This window comes from Bos grunniens, chromosome 9 (assembly GCF_055505025.1).
Source record: "Bos grunniens cultivar Pamir isolate PY7600 chromosome 9, Bosgru_T2T1.0, whole genome shotgun sequence".
Classification (NCBI taxonomy): domain Eukaryota; kingdom Metazoa; phylum Chordata; class Mammalia; order Artiodactyla; family Bovidae; genus Bos; species Bos grunniens.
Genome location: NC_141173.1, coordinates 44570407 through 44596679, shown reverse-complemented (window position 1 = coordinate 44596679; position 26273 = coordinate 44570407). Strand labels below are relative to the sequence as shown.

At 38.6% G+C, this 26273-nt stretch overlaps 1 protein-coding gene across 9 annotated transcripts in view; it reads right to left on the bottom strand.

Annotated features, from left to right (window-relative positions):
• The window catches only part of ATG5 (autophagy related 5), a 146057-nt gene extending 121143 nt beyond the window's left edge, over positions 1-24914 (bottom strand). For 4 of the 9 annotated variants that reach the window (XM_086317523.1, XM_086317521.1, XM_086317524.1 and 1 more), the window contains exons 1-3: positions 24660-24914; positions 18301-18464; positions 4640-4767 (exon numbers count right to left, since the gene is read on the bottom strand). In XM_086317523.1, coding sequence (XP_086173649.1) covers positions 4640-4767; positions 18301-18408 — 236 coding nt within the window. In that variant the 5' untranslated portion in view covers positions 18409-18464; positions 24660-24914. Of the gene's footprint in view, positions 1-3353; positions 3455-4639; positions 4768-18300; positions 18465-24407; positions 24561-24659 lie in introns of those variants that run through there. The other 5 variants (XM_086317522.1, XM_086317525.1, XM_086317527.1 and 2 more) reach the window with 4 other exon arrangements.
• Between the last annotated feature and the right edge of the window lie 1359 nt (positions 24915-26273).

Here is a 26273-nt window from a genome sequence, read left to right as displayed (position 1 = left end):
CATTCTATTCATAAGTTTGCTACATTAGTGATTCACTGAAAACAGGATTACATTTTAATAAATAAAAAAAGGTTTAACTCAAATGCAAACCAAAGTAATTTAATGAATACAATCTATTTTGCCTTTCTCTGTGGTACAAACACAATTACAGGCTAGCACTGTGTGTCTCAGCTTTCTCAGTCTATTCTTTTGCATGAAAAAGTACAGAAATAACCAACTAAAGGAATATTACAAATGTAAAATGCTAATAAGTAAGCCACATTTCAAAAATCTAGTTTACAGAATAATTTATAAAATTCTAAAAATTCACCTTAGAAAAATGACTAGATTTAAGAGAAGAGCCTTTTTACAAAAGTTATTTTGTTAAAGTTCACTTTTGAAATCACATAGGTACAGTATTAAATTCTGAGTCAATGGATATAGTATGTCTACAACCTCAGATCTACATCAGTATTTGTTGCTTTTCTTTAAATACAAAAGGTAGTTTCAACAACTTATTTCTAACAGTCAGTCTTGAAAATAAGTCAATTTATACAAAACATTAATATCCCAGTAGAGACATGTTTTACAGTTGACAGAGAACTTTTTCTAAATTTTGTACCTAGAGGCCTAAGATCTAACTTTAGGATATACTAACAAAATATTCTTTAAAGAACCAAGATCTTTTCTCTTAAAATAAGCCTAATATAAAAGTAACAAATTTGAACACGAGTTACGGTAACAAGAAGTGAAGTGAAAGTTGCTCAGTTGTGTCTGACTCTTCTAAAAAACTATCTCTTACAGTGTAATGTTAGAGCACCCTCTGCTGACTAATAAACTCAAATACTCTTAAGAAAGAGATCCTTAACTTAAGATCAGCTTTTTTCATTTCCCATATAATTTTTAAACATTAAAGACATAAAGAATATAGAGGATAAAGCACTAAACAGATAAAGCCTCCTCGGCACCTCTTTACAAATGGACAATATATTAAGTATTCAGTATATGCATACCACTGTTCTTAAATATTTTTCTATTCTAATATGCAGAATTTAAAATGTAATTAGAACATACAGAATCAGAGAAAACAATAACAACTAACAGAATTATCACCACATATAGCAAAAAGATCCCTGAACTGAGAGCCTCAATATATGGTCCTACTTGCTCATTTGAGTAAGTTATTTTATTTATTTGAGTCTAAGTTTTATCAATAAAAAACTTATTTAGATTCATTTATTCATTCAACAAACATTTACTTAGCACCTCTTCTGAGCCACTGCTTAAGCTACAAAGCACCTGCTCAAGCACCTCACACAGATGATTAAATATCTGCAAAATAATTAATATAAATAGGAGACAGGGTTATTATAGAGAGAAAGAATATCAATTTATACTTTCTTCCTTCTTTTAGGAATTGTCTAAACTGGTATTTGGTTTTCTTTCTCACTTGAATTTACTTAAAACTCCAAAGAATTAAGCATAAGGCAGATATCATCATCCTCCTCAAATAAATGTTCCTCTACTCTTTTTTTGATAATTTTTAATAATTTTATTTATTTATTTTTGGCTGTCCTGGGTCTTCATTGCTGCGTGGGCTTTTCTCTAGTTGTGACAAGAGAGGGCTACTCTTCATTGCAGTACTCGGGATTTTCATTGTGGTGGCTTCTCTCATTGCAGAGCATAGGGTCTAGGATGTGCAGGCTCACATGTGCAGGCTGGGAGCAGTTGAGGCTCCCAGGTGCTAGATCATAGGATCAATAGTTGTGGAGCACAGGCTTAGCTGCTCTGCACCATGTGGTATCTTCCCAGATCAGGGATTGAACCTGTGTCTCCTGCACTGGCAGGCCAACTCTCCACCACTGAGCCACCAGGGAAGTCCTCCTCTACTCTTTAGTGATCATTATGGCCTCAAAAGTCCAAGTCTTAAAAAGCTTCAGTGGTAGCAGCTTCTCTACAATGATTATCCTATCCTATGAAGCCCACTGCTTAAATGCTAGGTAGATATTGACAGCCTATTTCCAGGAAAATAACTCTTATCACATAGGAGAAAACTGCTATGGTTCGGAGCAAAAAGAGAAAAGGTCAGAACTTAGTCCAGAGGCTTTGGATTACATTCATGCCTCAGTAAATTATTCATTCCTCAAATATACAGAGTACCTAACAATACTAAAGGAAACGTTGTATCAAAAGCAGTTAAAGGGCTTCCCTGGTGGTTCAGTGGTAAAGAATCCAGCTGCCAATGTAGGAGACATGCGTGTGATCCCTGATCTGGGAAGATCCTACATGCTGCGGGGCAACTAAGCCCATAGAGCACAACTATTGAGCCTGTGCTCTTGAACCCAGAAGCTGCAACTACTGAGCCCACGTGTTGCAATTACTGAAGCCCACGTGCCCTACAGACAGTGCTCAGCAACAAGAACAGGCCACAGCAGTAAGAAGACTGTACACAGCAATGAGAGAGTAGCCCCAGCTCTTACAATGACAGAAAAGCCCACATAGCAATGAAGATGCAGCACAGCCAAAATAAATAAATAAAACTAAAAAAATTTTTTAAATAGCCATTAAATGAGTGCACAAGACATAGCTATGAAACTGATATCATACATAAAAAGTTAACACCCCCAAAACTAAAATGAAGACAATGTGAACGTAACTGCATTCACATAAGCTCTCTAAAGGGAAAAATAACTTTGCTCTTTAATAAAAGATTTTCAGAAAGGATAAATAATGACAAAGTAGGAACACATATCTTGAAGACAACGTAACAGGGAGAAATGGGACCAAATGTCATTTACTGATATCATATATAGAATACAAACCTACAGAAGACAAATCACATCAAATACAAAAATAACCACCACACAAGATGAATTAAAATAGCAGCTGAAAGATGAAGACGTAATAACCATTTACTATAAAAGCTCAGTTGAAGTTTCTCATCTCTTCCAAAGTTTCTCAATTGGAAGTGGTTTTGCATCCCATGCCCTGCAACATTTTTATTATCACAACTGGCAATAGAGGGTAGGGGCCAGGGCTGCTTCTAAAAATACTGCAACATACACAGTAGCCCTTCCACAACAAAGAATTACCTGGCTTCAAACGTCAATACAGCCCTTGTTGAGAAACCATGCTTTACAATGATAAAACTAAAAAGCCCACGGTCAGTCACATCAGTTCTTCTTATGGTAATCGGTAACTGTAGCCCGCCAGGCTCCTCTGGCCATGGGATTTCCCAGGCAAGAATCCTGGAGTGGGTTGCCATTTCCTTTTCCAAATCGACAACTAATGCACATTAAGCAATACAATTTCAATATCCAACTATAATATAGATAGAACTGTCAAGAACATAGATATATCCTATTGCTACTCACCCACAATCTTTCCCCCTCCTTCCTTTCCCTCTACTCTCCTGATCCTTGCTGCTCTTATACTTCTTTTAAGCCACCTTCCCATTCCAAAACCTTCAATTCTTCTGAGAAATAAAAAGAAAACAGAAAACATTGACTTATCTATGCTGCCTGAGGTCTAGAATTATTCAAGAGTCATGAGTCTGATAATGTGATTATGAAGATCCGTATTCTGTTTTGATTAAAAAATGGACGTTATACCAAAAAAAAAAAAAAAAAGGTTAGTGATGTGACCCATGACTGAATACAAGATATTACCTTGTATGTTTCTGAATCATTAAGAGAAATCTAACTACTCTTGGAAATTAATCAGTACAAGTTGAGTTCCAAAAGTTCACTCCTTATTTCTAAATGATCCTTGGATTCAAGACAGTTGTACTTATTACATACCTACTAGCTTTCTTTTATTTGCTTTAAGCCTCTTTTAAAACTCTTCATTTTTTACTATTCCCAGATTCAGAGAGCAAGTCCATTATTAAACTATTATTCTTCGTATTTCACTTAAAGCTTGACTCAGTCTGTACCTTTTTCATTTAACTACACCTATATCTCAGCGTATCTTGGGTCATTTTATTCTTCTTCCTGTAACTTCTTCAATTTCCATAAATATTTTTGGAAGCACAATGACCAAAGCTCCCGGTAACAGAGGAAGCACAAAATTACATCATCTGTAGATAGATAAGCCCAGATTTGGGATTTATTTTCAGTATGTTTCTGAAAAAGGATATTTATTTTAGATGTTTCTGAAAAAAATAGTACTCTGATATATCATCAAAATTATTTTTCACATAAAAAGGAAATCAATATACTTTAACTACTAGACCAAAGCTAAGCAACATAGCACAGTGGTCAACTGTATGTGGCAATCAGTTTGAAAGATGTCCCTCCAGGTAATCATGTGTACATAAAGATCCGTTTATAAAGATTTTAGAGACAGAAACAAAACTGAATAGTATCACAGAGTGACTTATTCATATTTTAAATATATGCTAAAAAAATAACCAAATATACTATTACCATGTCATATAAAAAAATCTATTCATGAAAATATATAAATCTGTCCTATGCATCCAAATAGAAGGCAGAAATATTTCCAATAAAATAGTTTAGCATTGATTTAAAATCCACTGTATTATAGAGCTAGACTAGTGATTTCTTGCACAGAACTTTTAAAAAACTGCTTCAAGGCACTATATCTTCTTAAAGCTATCATATACTCAATGCTTAATAATGCAGAAAAATTCACTCACCATTTCAGTGGTGTGCCTTCATATTCAAACCATATCTCACTAATGTCCTCTTGTCTCATAACCTTCTGAAAGTGCTTTTTCACTTTGTCAGTTACCAACGTCAAATAACTTACTCTTGGCAAAAGCAACTGAAATGAAAATTTATAAAACCATATTTATTTACTATTTTTTTCAAAAAGAAATACACTAAATAGGATTTTAAACTACATTTTGAATATTCTGAAAAACAGGCATGTTTTTTGCATTATTTTGAATATTATAACAAAGCAAACTTTTTTATAGAAAATCAAAGGCTAAAGGTTAAGATGACTTAAAATTTCTTATGAGGTCATTACTTGATGTATAGCTTATAGGGTAAATGCCTAGAATAAACAAGTCTATGTGTAATCCTTCTGTAAAAGTTTTTTTCCAAATAAAAATACAATGCAATCAGAAGCCATACTATTTAGCATATTTATTAGTTCTATCAAATTTAACTTGAAAATTAATATGATTCACCCGAGTTAATTCAACTCTGGGAAGATAATCACCTCAGTGTAATGTACACTTTGACTTATCAATCAAGAGTTCTCAGTTGATCCATCATATTTTGATAATCTACTGTGTACCGACTCAGTTGTGAGAAGAACACCAAGGCAAGGACATAATCTATCCTCAACTACAAGGCTAAAATAAAGTGGAGGTTAAAAAAAAAACTCTTAAAAAGTACTTACAAAACTACTTCAGCAGCTTTAGAAAGGCCTTTAAAGGTCAGCTAGAAGATTTCATTTGATAAACAATGAAGCCCACTATGATACCACAAATAAAATGATACGATGAGAAATAGTGAAATAAGTGAAAGTGTCAGCTGCTTAGTCATGTCTGACTCTGCAACCCCATGGACTGTAGCCCACCAGGCTTCTCTGTCCATGGAATTCTTCAGGCAAGAATACTGGAGTGGGTAGCCATTCCCTTCTCCAGGGGATTTTCCTGACCCAGGGATCAAATCCACGTTGCCCACACGCAGGCAGATTCTTAACCATTTGAGCCAACAGGGAAACCCCAAAGAGAAACAGTACTTGAGGGTTATTCTAACCATTGTATATGACAGACTGCAATAAGATTCTATACAGGAAATCTATTAAGGAAATATTACATGAGATGAGAAAGAAGGAATGGAAAAGTAGGGGAGGCCTGGAAATTAGAACAAATTTTGGTGATAACTAATGAAGAAATCTGAAGGAGGTAAGACACGTTAGATGACTAACTTTTGAGTTACACATTCACATCTTTAAATGCAATAAAGCACAAGCTTAGAATATAATACTGATGAACTGGGGGTCCTGCTAGTGTCAGTCAACACTAATCTGTCCTTATGGAGGCTGGACCTACTTGGGCTTTGCAGAGAGAAAAGTCTGGAAAGGAACACTGAGGATGGTATAGTAAGAACTGGAAGTATGAAGGCCATCAGAATTATTCCCCCCAGGAAAGGAGCCCAGAAAGAAAACATAAGAGAGCAATGATTTATTTAAAGAACCTACAAGTAGATAAAAGGAGGAACTTGGCAAAAATTCGTGTATTCTCCTCCTTTGCAGGAGAAGCTCTAGCCATTTCTTGCTTTCCTAAGGTTCTGTTCTCTTTTGGTGGTAAAATGGTTTGTTACTCTCTTTCAGCTGCTTCTGTGAATGGAACTCTGTATCACTTTTCATGTTGCTTATTCAAAGTTATGTTTTTTTGATCAGTGAATCAAATAGAATTATGTACTGGGCTGGGGACTATATACAAAGAGAAATATTCTAGTTCAGGGATCAATACTTAATCAATGAAGATAGAGGTGACAGGCTCCAGTTAGGTAAGAGAACATTACAGTGGTCCTAGGGGCTACAAGGTAAAGGATGTGAGTGGTAGCTGGAATGTTCCAGTATGGAAAAAAGGTGCTCATATTAGGAATAAGCTGTAGGATAGGAGTGTGAATTGAACAGAACATAAGTTCCTCTTTTTAAAAGATTTTTAAATTTTTTGGTCATGCCACACAGCAAGTGCAATCTTAGCTACCTGACCAGGGAGGGATCAAACCCACGCCCTGGTTTGGAAGCATGGAGTCTTAACCCCTGGACCGCCAGGGAAGTCCCAGAAGCTCTTCTTTTATTATATAATGAAACAACTAAAATGTGATTAGAGAAGAAAAGAAAAAGGAAACTAAAAGTTACTAAGTATAAGGAAAAGCACTAGTTGTTTTACAGGAAGTATTATTATCACTTCTATTTTACATACAGCTTTAATATTAGTAACTTGTCAAAACCATATTCTATCAAAGAAATCACAAAGAAAAATTCATTAGTGTCACAAATGACAGAATCAAGTACAGATGTAACATGGACAGTCTCTAAGAAATTAAAATATCATGGTAGATTAGCCATTTTTAAAAAATAAATAAATATAATCTATTCGTCCAACAGTTCTGTATTATTAAGTCCAGGACTTTAACCAGTTTGTTGGGTATTACATAGTTATCTACTCTGTAGAGAATGATATTCACCTACGGAGATCCTAAGAAGGAAGATAAATCAGGAAAAAATGAGTGTGGGTATCAGCTCTTGATTTTGGAAAGACCTATACTACATGTACAAGGTTCAGCTGCTGCTGCTAAGTCACTTCAGTCGTGTCTGACTCTGTGTGATCCTGTAGATGGCAGCCCACCAGGCTCCGGCGTCCCTGGGATTCTCCAGGCAAGAACATTGGAGTGCGTTGCCATTTCCTTCTCCAATGCATGAAAGTGAAAAGTGAAAGTGAAGTTGCTCAGTCGTGTCCGACTCTTAGCAACCCCATGGACTGCAGCCTACCAGGCTCCTCCGTCCATGGGATTTTCCAGGCAAGAGTACTGGAGTGGGGTGCCATTGCCTTCTCCGCAAGGTTCAACTAGAGTTGCTGAAAAATTCACAAATGATTTTCATGATACAAAAATTTCTTTCCAATAAGGAATTAGTAACATTAGAATTTAAGCTCCATTAAGACAAGGGTTTTCATCTGTTTTGTTCACGGCTAACATTCCCAATGGCCAAAATAGTGCCTGCTTTATAAGAGGCATATAATAAATATTTGATAAAGAATCAGAGATGACAAAGGTTAAAAGAGTGACAAAAGGTCAAAAGTGATAAATTTTAGAAGAATGCTCATTCATAAGACAGAATCCACACTCACACTAAAATGTAGCTGGAATCTTCTGTTCTACATTGGCCCCTGGGAGTAATCTGTAACTAATATAAACATAGTAGCACTAAGAAAAAACTAGAATAGGTACAGATACAGTTTATCCAGTAAATATTCAAATAGGTAAAATGGAAAGAAAATAACATCAAAAGCATAACCCTGCCTTCTACATTAGGATTGTATCACACAAGAATTTTCTTTGGTATATCTCATTGGTTTACTTCAAGCTCATTTTTTAAAACTGTGTTAAAATATACCTAGCATAAAATTTACCATGTTAACCATTTTAAGCAAACAGTTCAGTGACATTAAATACATTGACACTGCTGTGTCACCCATGTGACACCCATGACTATCCATCTCCAGAACTTTCCATCAAATTCTGTACCTATTAAACAATAATTACCTCATTCTCTTCTTCGTCCCTAGTGGCTCAGATGGTAAAGAATCTGCCTGCAGTGCAGGAGACCCAGGTTCGATCTCTGGATTGGGAAGATCCCTGGAAAAGGGAATAGCAACCCACTCCAGTATTTTTGCCTGGAGAACTTCATGGACAGAGGAGCCATGAGACACTTCTGAGTGACTATCACTTTCCCTTCTTCCTCCCAGCCTTCCATAATCACTTTTTAACTTTCCGGCTCTGAATTAGACCCTTCTAGAAGGCAATGGCCCCCCTACTCCAGTACTTTTGCCTGGAAAATCCCTTGGACGGAGGAGCCTGGTAGGCTGCAGTCCATGGGGTCGCTAGGAGTAGGACATGACTGGGCAACTTCACTTTCACTTTCATGCATTGGAGAACAAAATGGCAACCCACTCCAGTGTTCTTGCCTGGAGAATCCCAGGGATGGGGGAGCCTGGTGGGCTGCTGTCTATGGGGTCACAAAGAGTCGGACACAACTGAAGTGACTTAACAGCAGCAGCAGCAGTTACATCTAAATGGAATCATAAAATAATTGTCCTTTTGTGTCTGGCTCATTTCACTTCAATTAACGTTTTCAAGGTTCAAGTTCTTTTAATACAAAAAGGTTTAACCCCTCCAGGGATACTCTCCACTATATGGACTCTTATTCTCTTATTCTTCATTCAGCACTCAGTATGACACACGTGATACATTTTTTTCCCTCTGTATAGCCAATAAGGAATACATGTTTTACATAGTTGTATAGATTACTTGACTTCCGTGGTGGCTCAGCAATAAAGAATCCACCTGCAACGCAGGAGATGCCGGCTTGATCCCTGTATTGGGAAGATTTCCTGGAGAAGGGAATGGCAATCTACTCCAGTATTCTTGCCTGGGAAATCCCATGGACAGAGGAGCCCAGTGGGCTACAGGCCACAGGGTCGCAAGAGTTGGACATAGCAACTAAACAAAAACAACAGATTGCTTATGTTTCAGCAAAAAAGTGCCTGTAATGTTGTTTACACCAAATCCTATTTTGTCCAAGAATCTTCAGCTATAAAATTAGAGATTCACTTAACAAACAAACATAGAATTAAAATACACTGGAATCCTCTAGTAAACAGAATCCAACAACATACTAAAAAGATCATACATCATGACCAAGTGGGCTTTATCCCAGGGATGCAAGGATTCTTCAATATTCGCAAATCAATCAATGTGATACACCACATTAACAAATTTAAAGATAAAAACCTTATGTTTTATCTCAATAGATGCAGAGAAAGCCTTTGACAAAATTCAACATCCATTTATGATAAAAACCTTTCAGAAAGAAGGCTTAGAAGGATCATACCTCGGCATAATAAAAGCCATATATGATAAACCTACAGCAAACATTATCCTCAATCGTGAAAAACTAAAAGCATTTCCCCTAAAGTCAGGAACAAGACAAGGGTGCCCACTCTCATCAATACTATTCAACATAGTTTTGGAACTTTTTGCCACAGCAATTAGAGAAGAAAAAGAAAGAAAAGGAATCCAGATTGGAAAAGAAGACGTAAAACTCTCACTGTTTGCAGATGACATGATCCTCTACATAGGTGCCCTAAAGACACCACCACAGAATTACTAGAGCTAATCAATGAATATAGTAAAGTTGCAGGATATAAAATTAATACACAGAAATCCCTTGCATTCCTATATACTAACAATGAGAAAACAGAAAGAGAAATTAATGAAACAATTTCATTCACCATTGTGATGAAAAGAATAAAATATTCAGGAATAAATCTACCTAAAGAAACAAAAGACCTATATATAGAAAACTATAGAACACTCATGAAAGAAATCAAAGATGACACAAATAGATAGAGAAATATACCATGTTCATGGATGGGAAGAATCAATATAGTGAAAATGAGTATACTACCCAAAGGAATCTATAAATTCAATACAATCCCTATCAAGCTACCAATGGTATTTTTCACAGAACTACAACAAATAATTTTAAAATTTGTATGGAAATACAAAAAAACCTCAAAGAGCCAAAGCAATCTTGAGAAAAAAGAAGAATGGAACTGGAGGAATCTACCTGCCTGACTTCATATTTACTACAAAGCTACAGTCATCAAGACAGCATGGTACTGGCACAAAGACAGAAATATAGACCAATGGAACAAAATAGAAAGCCCAGAGATAAATCCACATACCTATGGACACCTTATCTTTGACAAAGGAGGCAAGAATATACAATGGAGAAAAGACAATCTCTGTAACAAGTGATGCTGGGAAAACTGGTCAACCACCTGTAAAAGAATGAACCTAGAACATTTTCTAACACCACACACAAAAATAAACTCAAAATGGATTAAAGATCTAAATATAAGACCAGAAACTATAAAACTCCTAGAGGAAAACATAGGTAAAACACTCTCTGATATAAATCACAACAGGATCCTCTACGACCCACCTCCCAGAGTAATGGAAATAAAAGCAAAAATAAACAAATGGGACATAATTAAACTTAAAAGCTTTTGCACAACGAAGGAAATTATAAGCAAGGTGAAAAGAGAGCCTTCAGAATGAGAGAAAATAATAGCAAATAAAGCAACTGACAAAGAATTAATCTCAAAAATATACAAGCAGCTCATGCAGCTCAATACCAGAAAAATAAATGACCTAATCAAAAAATGGGCCAAAGAACTAAACAGACGTTTCTCCAAAGAAGACATACAAATGGCTAACAAACACATGAAAAGATGCTCAACATCACTCATTATCAGAGAAATGCAAATCAAAACCACAATGAGGTACCATCTCACGCTGGTCAGAATGGCTGCTCTCGAAAAGCCTACAAATAATAAATGCTGAAGAGGGTGTGGAGAAAAGGGAGCCCTCTTTCTTTAGGAATAAATCCCACTGTTGGTGGGAATGCAAACTAATACAGCCACTATGGAGAACAGTATGGAGATTCCTTAAAAAACCTGGAAATAGAACTGTCATACGACCCAGCAATCCCACTGTGGGGCACAGACACTGAGGAAACCAGAATTGAAAGAGACACAGGTACCCCAGTGTTCATTACAGCACTGTTTACAATAGCTAGGACATGGAAGCAACCTAGATGTCCATCGGCAGACGAATGGATAAGAAAGCTGTGGTACATATACACAATGGAATAGTACTCAGCTATTAAAAAGAATGCATTTGAATCCGTTCTAATGAGGTGGATGAAACTGGAGCCTATTATACAGAGTGAAGTAACTCAGAAAGAAAAACACCAATACAGTATACTGATACATATATATAGAATTTAGAAAGATGGTAATGATGACCCTATATGCAAGACAGCAAAAGAGACACAGATATAAAGAACAGACTTTTGGACTCTGTAGGAGAAGGCAAGGGTGGCATGATTTAAGAGAACAACATTAAAACAGATATGTGAAACAGATAACCAGTCCAAGCTCGATGCATGAAACAGGGCACTCAAAGCCGGTGCACTGGGACAACCCTGAGGGATGGGATGGGGAGGGAGGTGGGAGGAGGGTTCAGGATGGGGGACACACGTACACCCATGGCTGATTTATGTCAATATATGGCAAAAACCACTACAATAAAGTAATTAGCCTCCAATTAAAATAAATTTAAAAATATACTAGAATTCTGTTCCATTTCAATGTGTGAGGCATCACACTAGGTGATGAGGACAGAGCAGTGAATGAGACAGAAAGAGTTCTTCCTCTCATGAAGCTTATAGGCTTAAGAGGAAGACAGTAAAAACAAAATTACAAATATGATGAATGTAAAGAAGTAAAGGATGTTATAGGAGCAAACAGCAAAGAAATTTCCAGGAAAGCTCAAGGAAGGCCTTTACAGGAAGTACATTTTAAGGCAAGAGTCAAAAGGGAAACAGGAACGAACCAAACATGTGTGGACTGGGATGTCTGGGTGTGAGTAGGGGTGGGAGATACTTCTGTTCATTCTAGCAGAGGGAACTGCAAGGAAGGCACGGCATGAATACAGAAAGACAAAGACTGGCACATGAAGAATTATAAGAATTTGAATATGACAGGACTGTAGAGGTTTAGGACAGAACAGTACTGAAGAAGCAAGGGACCAGATCACGAAGAACCTTGTAAACTACATTAAGAATACTAAAGGCAATGAAAAGCCACTACAGGTTTCAAGCTGGCAGGTGAAAAGATTAGATATGTGTTTTTAAAGATTTCTCTAACTGTGCAGACAGGAAAATGGAAAGAGGGCAGGACAGAAACCAGGGAAATCAGTTAATATTATAAAACCCCTTGGTTTTCAAATGGTCGTCTGAACTAGGCTGTATCATGGCATATGAAAGGTATAAGAAAAGTACAAAATATCTGAGATGTAAAATCAGACAGACCCAATTATGACTGAATGTCAGGGATATAGAATAAGGCAGTATCAAAGGATGAGTTCCATGTTAATTGCCGTAGGAGTAATTAATTAGTTGGATAATAAGACAAGAATAGAAGATGGCAGATGACCAGGTTTTCTGGAGTAAAGATGATGAGTCCAGCTTCAAACACACTCAGTTTGAGTTCCTTTGAGACATCTAAGTGAGGTTATCAGCAGAAAGACATACAGGTCTGGAGCTCAGGAGAAAAAGCCCGGGGAGCTGTTAAGATAAAAATGCTCAACAAAGACACAAAAATGGAGTGAGAGCTCTAGTGGGGGAAAAAATAGAAAGTGAAAGTTGCTCAGTCATGTCCGACTCTTTGCAACCCCATGGACTATACAGTCCATGGAATTCTCTAGGCCAGAATACTGGAGTGGGTAGCCTTTCCTTTCTCCAGGGGTTCTTCCCAACCCAGGGATTGAACCTAGGTCTCTGGCATTCCAGGCAGGTTCTTTACCAGCTGAGCCACAAAGGAAACCCAAGAATACTAGAACGGGTAGCCTATCCCTTCTCTAGCAATTCTTTCTGACCCAGTAATTGAACTGAGGTCTCCTGCACTGCAGGTGAATTTCTTTACCAACTGAGCTATCAAGGAAGCACCACCGCCACCTGCCCCACCCCCGCCCCCGCAAAAAAAAAAAAGAAACAGAGAAGTGGACTCCCCCCCAAAAAAAAGGCAAAGCAAAGGGCAGCACAGGAGCAAAACCAGGGATGAGGCACTGCAGAGTGAGAGGACAGTGTAATAAAACCGAGGAAACAGCCAAAAATATCAAATAAGGCTGAGAGATCAAGCAAATCAAAGTTCAAAAGCAGACTCTAGGTCTGGTTAAAAAATAAAAAAATAAAAAATTTTAAAAAGATGTCACTAGGGACTTTGACAAGAACAGTTTTGTTGAAGCAATGTGAAAATATGATTACAGCAAAGTAAGTAGTGGGAGGTGGGGAGGAAACAATGAGTACAGACAATCCTTTTGATAAGTCTGGCTGTGAAAGAAAACCAAGTGGATGAAAGAAAGATGGGGTCAAAGAGGTTTGTTACAGGATAGGAAGGATCTGAGACAATATAAATGCTGCAAAGTTGTTGTCAATAGACAGAAAAAGTTGAAGTAAAATAAACAGAGAAGGCAGAAGATGGGATCCAGAACATAGATGGAAAGCTGGGCCTTGCTCGAGAATAAAGGGCACCTCTTCCATTAAAACAGGAGAGAAAGAGTGAATCTGTGCAGATACACTCTCACCTCTCTGTGCAGATACGCTTTACAGAGTTGGCGGCAGAAAGTTAAGGAAGGTCCTGTCACGTGGTTTCTATTTTCTTTGTGAAGTAGGCAGTGAGGTGAGGGCTCAGAGGAGTCCTAGCAGAGGACAGACACAGTTGACTATGGGAATATAAACAGACTGCTGGGTTTAGGGTCTACTCAGATCAACTACCACACATCTGCGTGATCACCTCTGGTGAAAAGTCACAAAATATGAATGCAATTTAGTGTGTATGTTTCATACTGGATAATCTAAAGGAAAAGTAACAGTTCAAATGAATATAACAGAAACAAAAACTGAAACGTTGCTTTGTTTCTAGGAAAGTTCCTTGCTAATATTCTCTGTAATATAAGATATAATTCTCAATGATTATGACACATAGAATTGGCTGAAAGATTTATACAGAGCCAACAAATCAAAATGCAGAAATAAAGAGAAATATATCTAACATTAATAAGCTTTTCCAATTAAAACAGAAAATCCCAGAAGACTCTGAATAAAAATTATTTAATTTACAAATTTGGTACAGAGTGGATATTTTAAAATCCAGTTTCTAAGAAAGAAGCTATAAACATTAATAAAAGGAAACTACATTCCCATTCACCCATCCTTCCTGCACCTCCACCTGAACATGAATGGACGCTTCAGGCCACAATGACAACCCTGTTATATCACCTCACCTGAGCTCTAAGAATGTCTGGGCAAGAGGTCTACTAGCTCTCAGGGCAAATTTTCATCCCATTTCATCTACCTCTTTAAAACAGTATCATTATTACAACTCAAAGCAATTAAAAATACATTCAAGCTTAATTTACAACAAAGAGATATGTGAACTAAAATCATATTGGCACTAAAGTGTTTACTGATAATAATTCTAATAGTAAAACCACTGCTAGTGGTTTTGTATACAGCATTTTCTTTCTTCAGTTCAGTTCAGTTCAGTCGCTCAGTCGTGTCCGACTCTGCAACCTCATGGACTGCAGCATGCCAGGCCTCCCTGTCCATCCCCAACTCCCAGAGTTTACTTAAACTCACATCCATTGAGTCAGTGATGCCATCCAAACATCTCATCCTCTGTCATCCCCTTCTCCTCTCGCCTTCAATCTTTCCCAGCATTAGGGTCTTTTCAAATGAGTCAGCTCTTCGCATCAGGTAGCCCAAGTACAGGAGTTTCAGCTTCAACACCACAGGTGAAAAGCATCAATTCTTCAGCACTCAGCTTTCTTTATAGTCCAACTCTCACATCCATACATGACTACTGGAAACCATAGCCTTGACTAGACGGACCTTTGTTGGCAAAGTAATGTCTCTGCTTTTGAATATGCTGTCTAGGTTGGTTATAACTTTTCTTTCAAGGTGTAAGTATCTTTTTATTTCATGGCTGCAGTCACCATCTGCAGTGGTTTGGGAGCCCCCAAAAATAAAGTCTGGCACTGTTTCCACTGTTTCTCCATCTATTTGCCATGAAGTGATGGGACTGGATGCCATGATCTTAGTTTTCTGAATGTTGAGCTTTAAGCCAACTTTTTCACTCTCCTCTTTCACTTTCATCAAGAGGCAGGGTGACAATATACAGCTTAGATGTACTCCTTTTTGTATTTGGAACCAGTCTGTTGTTCCATGTTCAGTTCTAATTGTTGCTTCCTAACCTGCATACAGATTTCTCAAGAGCAGGTCAGGTGGTCTGGTATTCCCATCTCTTTTAGAATTTTCCAGTTTATTGTGACCCACCCAGTCAAAGGCTTTGGCATAGTCAATAAAGCAGAAATAGATGTTTTCCTGGAACTCTCTTGCTTTTTCAATGATCCAACGGATGTTGGCAATTTGATCTCTGCTTCCTCTGCCTTTTCTAAAACCAGCTTGAACAACTGGAAGTTCATGGTTCATGTACTGTTGAAGCCTGGCTTGCAGAATTTTGAGCATTACTTTACTAGTATGTGAGATGAGTGCAATTGTGCGGTAGTTTGAGGATTCTTTGGCACTGCCTTTCTTAGGGATTAGAATGAAAACTGACCTTTTCCAGTCCTGTGGCCACTGCTGAGGTTTCCAAATGTGCTGGCATATTGAGTGCAGCACTTTCACAGCATCATCTTTTAGGATTTGAAATAGCTCAACTGGAATTCCATCACCTCCAATAACTTTGTTTGTAGTGATGCTTCCTAAGGTCCACTTGACTTCATATTCCAGGATGTCTGGCTCTAGGTGAGTGTTCACACAATCACTTTTTCTTTCTTACACTTCAGTCTTTACCTGACTCTTTGTGACCCCATGAACGGTAGCCTGCCAGGCTCCTCTGCCCATGGGATTTCCCAGGCAAGAACACTGGAGTGAGTTGCCATTTCCTTCTCCACACTTAAGTATGCATGCATTTAAAGAGCAAAATCTGAATTATGCTGCATAGTTTTAAAGTTCAGTTCTTTAATATTTATTATATGCCTGTCACCCAATAATCTGAAAAAACATGACCACAATGAAGTTTCTTTTGGGTGAAGAATTAGGAAGAATTCAAGGAAAAATAAAATCAATTCGTATTAAAAACAATCTTCCTCCAACAGTTAATCTCATTACTTACCATTTTTAATTCGATTAGAAACAAAAAACAACTTATCCTCTAGTTCTCACAATGGTCTTTTCATATTTAAAACAGATTTATAAATAAGGAAGGAAAAATATTATATTCTTTACTTGCTTTTTTTAAGTGCAGAAAATGTGTCAAACATCATATTCTGATTTAAAAGTAAACAGTCTTAAATCATGTATCTCTTAGCTTTCACTACTTTGACCAACTGGACACACATACACTCCTCTGTGTAAGTACTATTAGAAAGCTGCCCAAGGTTAAAAGTTTTCATTAAAATAGCAAAAGCTAGTTTGGAAACAAACTTAAATGATATCCTAACCCAAACTACTGAGGGAGAAGAGTAAAAATACATCTAACAAATGAAATGTCTCTAAAAATAAACTATGATCACTTTTCATTTTAACCATGGAAGTTTTTCTAAAGATGGAAAATTGCTGAGTTTCCAAAGTAAAAATGATTCAAATTTATATAATCAGTTATGATTATCTGAAAAAGTACAAAAGACTACCCAATTTCTCTGAAATTATCATTAAGAAAACCCAGAGAATTTAAACAAACCCCCAATATGGGGGTGGAGAGACTTTCATGCACTGAGTATCTACCATTTGTGTGACATATTCCAGATTCAAGGACGCACAGAGAAAAACAAAACAGTTCCTGTATCCAACAAGTCAGAGGACGGGCCCCTACAGGAGCTTCCTCCAGCCATCTGACTATCCCCAGCTGGGGCAGGTAGGGGACGAGTGCTGCCTCACCAGCACACAGGGGAGAAAGCCAAGGGCGAGCTCAACTGAAGTGAAACAAGAGACAGTCCAGCAGCACAGACGTGTTTCACTTCTCCAGATCTTCCTGAGTAAATACTACTACATGTGCATGCATACTAAGTCGTTTCAGTCGTGGCCGACTCTTCGCAACCCCATGGACTGCAGCCCACCAGGCTCCTCTGTCCACGGGCTTCTCCAGGCAAGAGTACTGGAGTGGGTTGCCATGTACTTCTCCAGGGGATCTTCCCGACCCAGGAATCAAACCCATGTCTCATGTCTCCTGCATTGGCAGGTGGGTTCTTTACCACTGGCACCACCTGGGAAGCCTGTGTACCTGAGACACAAAGGAAAAACTAAAATGACAGTAACTGAGAATGTCTTTGCCTACTAGGGACTGTTTAGTAAAAAGGCAAGATGCTATTATCTCTGACTGACAGATGCTTATGTTTGGATCATATTGGGAATTAAAAAGAAAAAAGAAAAGCAGACTAAAATCAAAAGATAACTGATACTCTCTTTTTAGAACAGATAATACACTAACTCCAATCCACAAGCCTACATGCAACAATTTATGTTATTAAACAATATATTTCTTTTTATCTATATTAAATCATGAACATATGAAGATACACCCGCATTCATATGTTCATTTCAGCTATCAAAAAAATTTAAATAGTTGCTTTGAATACAAAAGAACCAAATCTGAACCTATCATTTTCAAAATAGCTTCCTGTTAAAAAACCACACATAACTTATGATTCATTATCATATACTATAGATGTGTAAGAAAAATAAAGTCAAGACGGTCCCGTATCAACATGTCAGCAGTGCTTTTATCCTCTGAGCACTAGGATTAGAGGCGATTCTTACTTCCTTCTTTTCACAGGTCTGTGTCTCCTAATTTTTTTTCCATAATAAGCACATATTAATTGTATACAAAGAGTTGAAAACCAGCCTCCTGGTTCTTAAGAGCTTTCTCTACAGAAATGGACAAAGTCCCGACATCCCACTTGCCACCACCAGCATACTTACATAGTATGGCTCTGCCTCGCGTTCAGTTATCTCATCCTGATACAGGGTGAAGCAAGTTGGAATTCGTCCAAACCACACATCTCGAAGCACATCTTTGTCATCTGTCATTCTTCCAGTGATGAAAGCAGTACATATAGGCTAAATTATTTTCAGCCAAAGCCAAACTGAAAATAAAATGAAGAGCGTTGGTCTGATCCTTGTAAGAATAAACGTACCTGCTCCAAAACAAAGATTATAGGAAATCAAGAATGCCGTTAACGATTATTCACTTCAAAAAACTACATGATGGCATTCTTTAGAATGAATGCAAAAATCAGTACAACAAATTCCAAATGTGAAGCCATTATTTATTTAAAAAGATCACAGAAGTAACCATTTCAAAATTACATATACAAATAACAAACCACAGCCAAAGTAAAACTATACTTGCAACATTCTCTCAAGCCCCAAAAAAGTATACTGCTTATCTAAAGTGAACTCTTCACCTGTAACTTTTGTCTCAGTTTTCTCATCTATAAAATGGGAATAATAGCACTGACCATGTAAGAGAGATATGAAAATTAAATTCATACATGTAGAATACTTACAATAATGCCTGTAGCACAGTACTAGTAGTATAAGATGTATCTGTCATCATAATTTATAGAACCAGCAAGAGCTTGTCTCAAAAAATGTTTAAAAGTCAAAAACTTCAAGAACTTAGAATAATCAAAAGCATTATCTAGTGTAAACTGGAATTAGTAAAGGAAAATACAACCAAAAATTATGCACTGAGCACTGCTAGTAACACTCACGATAAGAGTCACAATTTGACCATTTGATACACCCAGCTCTGTGGCAGATGATGAGGGCTTCACGATGATGATGACAATGACGATGGTGGTGTTCATTTTTTAAAAACCTCAGGCATATTTGACTCTGCAACCCAATGGATTGTAGCCCGCCAGGCTCCTCTGTCCATGGGGATTCTCCAGGCAAGAATACTGGACTGGGGAGCCATTCCATTCTCCAAAGGATCTTCCAGACCCAGGGACAGGACCCGAGTCTCCTGCATTGCAGGCAGATTCTTTACTGTCTGAGCCACCAGGGAAGCCCCTACAGGCATTGCCCAGAAGGTACTATTTACAAATCTGCTAAACATACCATGCACTTTCGTGTACTTTCCATAGCTGTGCTCATGCTGGTGGTTCCTAATCCTAAAGTACCCTTCCTCACCTTGTCTTCGACTTGGACAGCCTTCAGGAATCTGCTCAAAACAGCCTTTCTTCTATGCATGAATCAGGCAGAACCTCACTGCACCTTTACTTTTCCACTGCAGCAGGATTTTCAATCTGGTACTCTTTCCACCATACCATATTAATTGCCAAACATCCCTTTCAACTCCAATATGTCCATGGTTATAATTAAATGTTACTTTGTGAGTGCTTTCATAGGGAGGAGGGGAAGCAGTTAAATATTAACAGAACTTACCATGTTCAGGGAAGAATTTTAAAAGATACTGAACTTGAAGACTGGGTAAAATATGGACAGAAGAAAAGAAGACAAATAATCCAAGCAGGGCAATATAGCATTAGCAAAGACAGGAAGTGGCAGGAGCAATATATGAGCCAACATTTTAGGAAACATATTGGGAACAGTAGTAGACAATGAAAGAGCTGACACTGTGACATGGTCTACTACCACACATGATTTTAAGCAAGTCACTTTACTTCACTAAGTCTCAATTTCCTTAACTGTAAAAGTTACCAGGGTTGTTCTAGAGAAAAAAATCTATAAAGTATGTGACATGGTACTGGACACAGTAAGTGCTGAGACATAAAAGCAATTATTATTCCTTTAATGTCAAATTTATAAATATATAATGTAACCAGATCATGAAGTATACCAAATAGATAACTGTAGGTTTTCAATTTTATCCAACAAGCTGTGAGGTTCTATCATGGTGAAATAAAAACAATTATCTGGTATAGTCAGAACTATGGCTTTTCCATTAGTCATGTACGGATGTGACAGTTGTACCATAAAAAGTGTTGAGAGCCGAAGAACTGATGCTTTCGAACTGCAGTGCTAGAGAAGACTCACAAGAGTCCCTTGGACTGCAAGGAGATCAAACCAGTCAATCCTAAAGGAAATCAACCCTGAATATTCATTGGAAAAACTGATGCTGAAGCTGAAGTTCCAATACTTTGACCACCTGATGGCAAGAAAAGACCCTGATGCTGGGAAAGATTGAGGGTGAGAGGAAACGGAAGTGACAGAGGATGAGATGATTGGATGACATCACTGACTCAATGGATGAGAGTTTGAGCAAACTCAGGGAAATAGTGAAGGACAGGGAAGCCTGGCATGCTGCAGTTCGTGGGGCTGCAAAGAGTAGGACATGACTTAGCAAATGAACAACAACAACAAATCTGATGGCAGTGCACAAAAGGAGATCTGAGTCAGAGAAAGGATAGCCAGGAAGCAATGTCCACAACCAAGGCATATAATAATGAGTGCCTGACCTAGACTGGTAGCAGTGGTTTGAAAACAGATAGGAGGCTTTTCCAGTGAAGAATAGAAGTTGGTAAAAAAAAAAACTGGGATAAAGACAAGGACTGAAAAGATTTAAATGCTTACAGTAGGTAATAGAGTAAGGTAATTAAGAGGTTTTGAAACTGGACTGACATGGGTTTCAACCCTGACTTCCTCATATAAGCTGTGAGTCCTTGGACAACAAACCTGACATCTCCAAACCTCCTATCTGTAAACTGAAGATAATTCTAATGTCACAGGTTGCTCTGTGTTTAGCACCTAGTAACCAACAACAGGAAGAATGGAATACGTATTTAATTCCATGGCCGCTCTGCTTGCATACCCTTTGCCCCTTCTCTTGGCCAATTCTTAATCCTCTTTTAAGAGTGAACCTAACATCAGTTTCTTGGGACGCCTTCCACTAAGCAAACTACAATCTAATTACTTATTATTTATCTTTATTGTTATATGGTATAACAGTGCACTGCAGTTATGTTTATCTTATCTGACTCTTGCCCCTCCCAAAACTGAACAGTGAGTTCCTTGACAGCAGAAATTGAGTCATATATACCTTTGTATCAGGGAGGGTAGCACAATTAGCACATAGTTGGTTCTGGAATTTTTGTTAAACACCGGAAAATATATAAATAAAGAAAATACATAAACCCCAAGGTTACACTAGCTACTGAAGAAACTTCTCCACCTAAACTCTTGCTAAATTGGTACAATCACACTTTAAATTCAGTGAATTTTATTATTTTAGAAAAATGTTTTTCCCTCTCATACATACACAATGATATCAAACCACGCATCCAACTTGAAGGCAACATTTTCGAAGAAAATGAAATCTCAAACCATGATACAATCTACTAGAAATAAGCTTCTTTAGGGCAATGACTACTACCCGACTGCTGCTGTATTTTCTGCATCTAATTCTCAGCCTGGAAAAATGGTAGGTGTGTCCAACGAAAAACACTTAGCAAACAGTATAGTGAGTATGATAAGAATGTAATGCACAATTAACAGTCCCTTTTAGGCTACAAACCAAGAGCTGCTAACCTACTACCTAAAGCTGTTTTTTTGCTGACAAAATCCCCAACTATCCACAAATTACTTAAAATATCAAATACCTACTACTAGTAAATTTGTAAACATCTAAAAATATGTTGGCTGGTCTCCCTTTAAATTCAAAAGTGGGCTCTGAGTACTGCCCAGTGTTCTCATGTTTCCCTAGTCCATTTATTCTTCTGCTGTCCCAGATCAACTCTCTCTTCTCAAATTTTCACATCTCCTTCCTTACTCTCTCTCAGCTAATGACTTGGCTTTTTAACTATTTCCTTCTATCTGGTTACTAAGGATCACCATTTTTGAATAGGGGTTTTAAGGAACAGGCGCACCCCCACCCTGGGGGATATAGTCTGTAACTCGCCCCAACCTCCAAATGTTGAAATGTCCTGAAGTCCTTGAACCCTGCCTTTGGAGATCTCTTAGGGTTTTAAATATCATTTACACATTAACAATTCCCACATTCACATCTTCAACCTAGACTTCTCTTCTGAACTCTAGTTCCACATATACTACTGTATATTGGCATTTCATTTGGAAATTTAGCAAGTGCAAAACAGAAAATGATTTCAGATCTCCCTCTCTCCTCTTCCTAGTACTCTGTGGTCTTCCCCAAACTACTAAGTGGTAACTCCATTCTTTAGTTGCTCAGGCCTTAAATCTGGGAGCCAACCATGACCCCTCTTCACAGCTGACCAGCTCTAGCTTAGACATCAGTCTAGAACCTAGTTATTTCTCACCTCCACTACTACCACACTGATCCAAGTCACTGTGACCTTTAACTCAGATAAATGCCACAGTCTACCAACAGAGGTCTCAATATTTCTGCAACTTGCTGCAGAGAAATAACAACATAATCAGAAAAAAAAATTTAAAACACAAGTCAGATGAGTTCACTCCTTTATTCAAAACTCTTGTTGTTTAGTCCCTCAGTCATATCTGACTCATTCACAACCCCATGGACTGTAGCCCTCCAGGCTCCTCTGTCCTTGGAATTCTCCAGGCAACAATACTGGAATGGGTAGACATTCCCTTGTCCAGGGGATCTTCCTGATCCAGAGATCCTCATTGCAGGTGGATTTTTTACCACTGAGTCACCTGGGAAGCCACTCAAAACTAGACCAATTCATTCAAAGTAAAAACTATAAGTGTTCAAAAACAAACAAACAAAAAAACTCTTACCAGGCCCTTATATGACCTGAGGCTTCCCTGGTAGCTCAGTAGGTAAAGAATCTGCCTGCAGTTCAGGAGACCTGGGTTCGATTTCTGGATCAGGAAGATCCCCTGGAGAAGGGAATGGCAACCCACTCCAGTATTCTTGCCTGGAGAATCCCATGGACAGAGGAGCCTGGTGGGCTACAGTTCATGGGGTCGCAAAGAATCGGACACAAGACTGAGCAACTAACATTAACTACCTACTCTGACCTGCTAATCTACTTCTCTCTCCAACTTGCTCCCCCGGTGGAGCCAAACTAGCTGATATGCTCCTGCCTCAGGGATTCTGGCTGTTCTCATCGTCTTTTCCACTACATCCACATGGCACCCTTCCTTAATATTACTAGGTTTCTGCTCAAATGTCATCTTCTCTTAGGCCACCACTATAACTTCCTACACATGACACCAGCATGTCCCATTCCCCTTCATTATTTTTTCTCCACAGCACTTTTCACCACTCCACTTCACATATACTTTAATTAACTTTTAAATTAATGTTTCCTCACCCCAAACCTCAAAGTGAACTTCATCATGGCAGCGATTTTTATTGTCTTCTTCACTGTTTATTGCTTCGTTTATTTTTTGTTCAGTGCCTGGCACATAACTGGCACTTCGTATCTGTTAAATTAATAAAGTGAATCTACACTTGAAGCTTGTACATTACTCTAAAATCTCTTATCCATATAGTCTCATTCTATTTGTTTTTCCCCAATTTTAATCAGCATACCATGATGGACCAAAGAACATGCTCAAATCCAATATAAAATCCTAAAATTTCCCTCAACTACTACCCTCAGCCCAACATATTTACTTTCAAATTCAAAATTCAATCAACAACTCCCTTTATGGAAATCACAAAATAATTCGGTTCAGACCCAAGTTGTACACACAGTCCCCAAAACTCCGAAATTTATCAAGTAAATTCTAGAAGACTTGAGAAGTCCAGTGCCGTTTGACAGCCTCTGGGTTCTGATTCTTGCTAAAAACATGTTGTGTCTCCACACCCTTCAGAAAAATCTAGAACCAATCCAGTTTCCCTAAGCTCCTCAATTTCAGATGTGACTTGAAAATAATCCAAAGTATAATTAAAGTATATGAAAGTGCTTTGCCAACGGGAAATTTATTTTTTGGCACTAAATATTATTAAAATGAGACTTAATGAATGCTTTGAGAAGATAAACTGGGGAAAACTCCACCGATTTCGGATAGAATCGAACTGCCTATGAAATATCTATGATCTAAATAACTACTCCACGAAAAATGCAGGTCCTGAACTAAACTCCAGAGCCTCTGATGAGACCCAGGCTTCCTACCTTAGAAAGGAACGGACGTATTCCCTCCAGAGATCACACAGGCTACACCCTCCCAGCCGGCGCTAGGGCTCCGGGGGCGGCGCCTGGGCAACGCCACCTTCCTCGGAGGAACCACCTTCACCCGCCACCACCGCCCGGGGGAGCGCTCCTCTCAACGCACACGCCCCTCCTTTTTACCACACCTACTTGGCACTTCCCCAACCCTCTTCCTGCGGGCATTTCCTCACACTGGGGTGACAGACACACACATACCCTACTAGAAGCGCCGGCTTCTCCTCCGGCTTCCTGCACAGGTGAAGACGCTGGGCGGAGGAGAGCGGCCAACACACTATCTCGCCGAGATGCACCAGCCGGGAGTCCCGATAGCCCGCGCAGCCGCAGAAGACACCTGCGCGGAGGTCGGAGTAGAGCCCAGCTCCACTTCCGCCCTCCGGTATCCAGCAAAGACGGCCCGCAGCGCCGCGGAGCCCTGGAAGCCCACCGCAAGTCCAGTCACCCTCGGCGCCCGGAGATGACGTCACTAGACCCCACGTGGCCCGCACTCCGCCCTCCGAGTTCGGCCCAACCCTGCACCGAGGCTGGAGCCAGACTTGAGCATGCGCGGACCGAGCGGTCAAACCCCCTGGCAAGTTCACAGGTGATCTCTTGGCTTGTCTGTGCTTTTGGCAGTCATTGGTATTTAAGAAGGTTATAACAGTTCTGTGAGAGCAGAGACTTTTACAAATACGGAGACACTGCCTCACTGGAGCTTGATCGCGGCGTCTCTCTCCTGGCTTCCCACAGTAAAATTAATAAAACGTTGATCTTCAAAGTGTTTTCCTGTTTTCTCATCTTCACTTTGTCAGAGCCACAGCATGAATTAACAGGCATTTGAAGCCCTCGCATCCATCCAATTGTATATACCTTTGTCTTCCTGTTGGTTAAAATAACAAGCAATTAGTGAACTTACTCTTAAAAGCTGTTGGCACTGGATCTATCTAGAAGCCTTACCAGACATTTAACGTTAGTCTTTTAATTACACATTCCTTCAAATTATTACACTATGCATACCGAGTAAATACTACTTTATCGTTCCTGATAATTGAAAAGATTAGGAAAATCCTAGTATTAGCCACAGGATACTTTTAAAAAGAAGAATCTTCTTAGGGGTTGTTGTTTAGTCTAATGATTTATTAGTGGTAAATCACACCTTATTCAAAATTCAATCAACTTATTGGTGGGTCATCAAATCAATTTTGTGGGTCCTGACTAGCACTTTTCAGGGAAAAAAATTAGAAAATATTGGCATGCTTCACACATGTATGCAGGTCAAGAAGTGACAGTTACAACTAGATATGGAACAACTGACTGGTTCAAAATTGGGAAAGGAGTGTGACAAGCTTGTATATTGTCACCCAGCTTATTCAACTTCTATACAGAGTACATCATGTGAAGTGCTGGGTTGGATGAATCACTAACTGGAATCAGGTTTGCCTGGAGAATATCAACAACCTCAGATATGCAGATAATCCCTCTCTAATGGCAGAAAGTGAAGAGGAACTAAAGGGCCTCTTGATGAAGGTGGAAAAGGAGAGTGAAAAAGCTGGCTTAAAACTCAACATTGAAAAAACTAAGATCATGGCATCTGGTCCAATCACTTTATGGCAAATAGAAGGGGGGAAAGTGGCAGCAGTGATAGATTTTGTTTTCTTGGGCTCCCAAATCACTGCGGATGGTGACTGCAACCATGAAATTAAAAGACACTTGCTCCTTGGAAGGAAAACTGACAAACCTATACAGCATATTTAAAAGCTAAGACATTGCTTTGCCAACAAAAGTCCAAAATAGTCAAAGCTATGGTTTTTTCAGTAGTCATGTATGGATGTG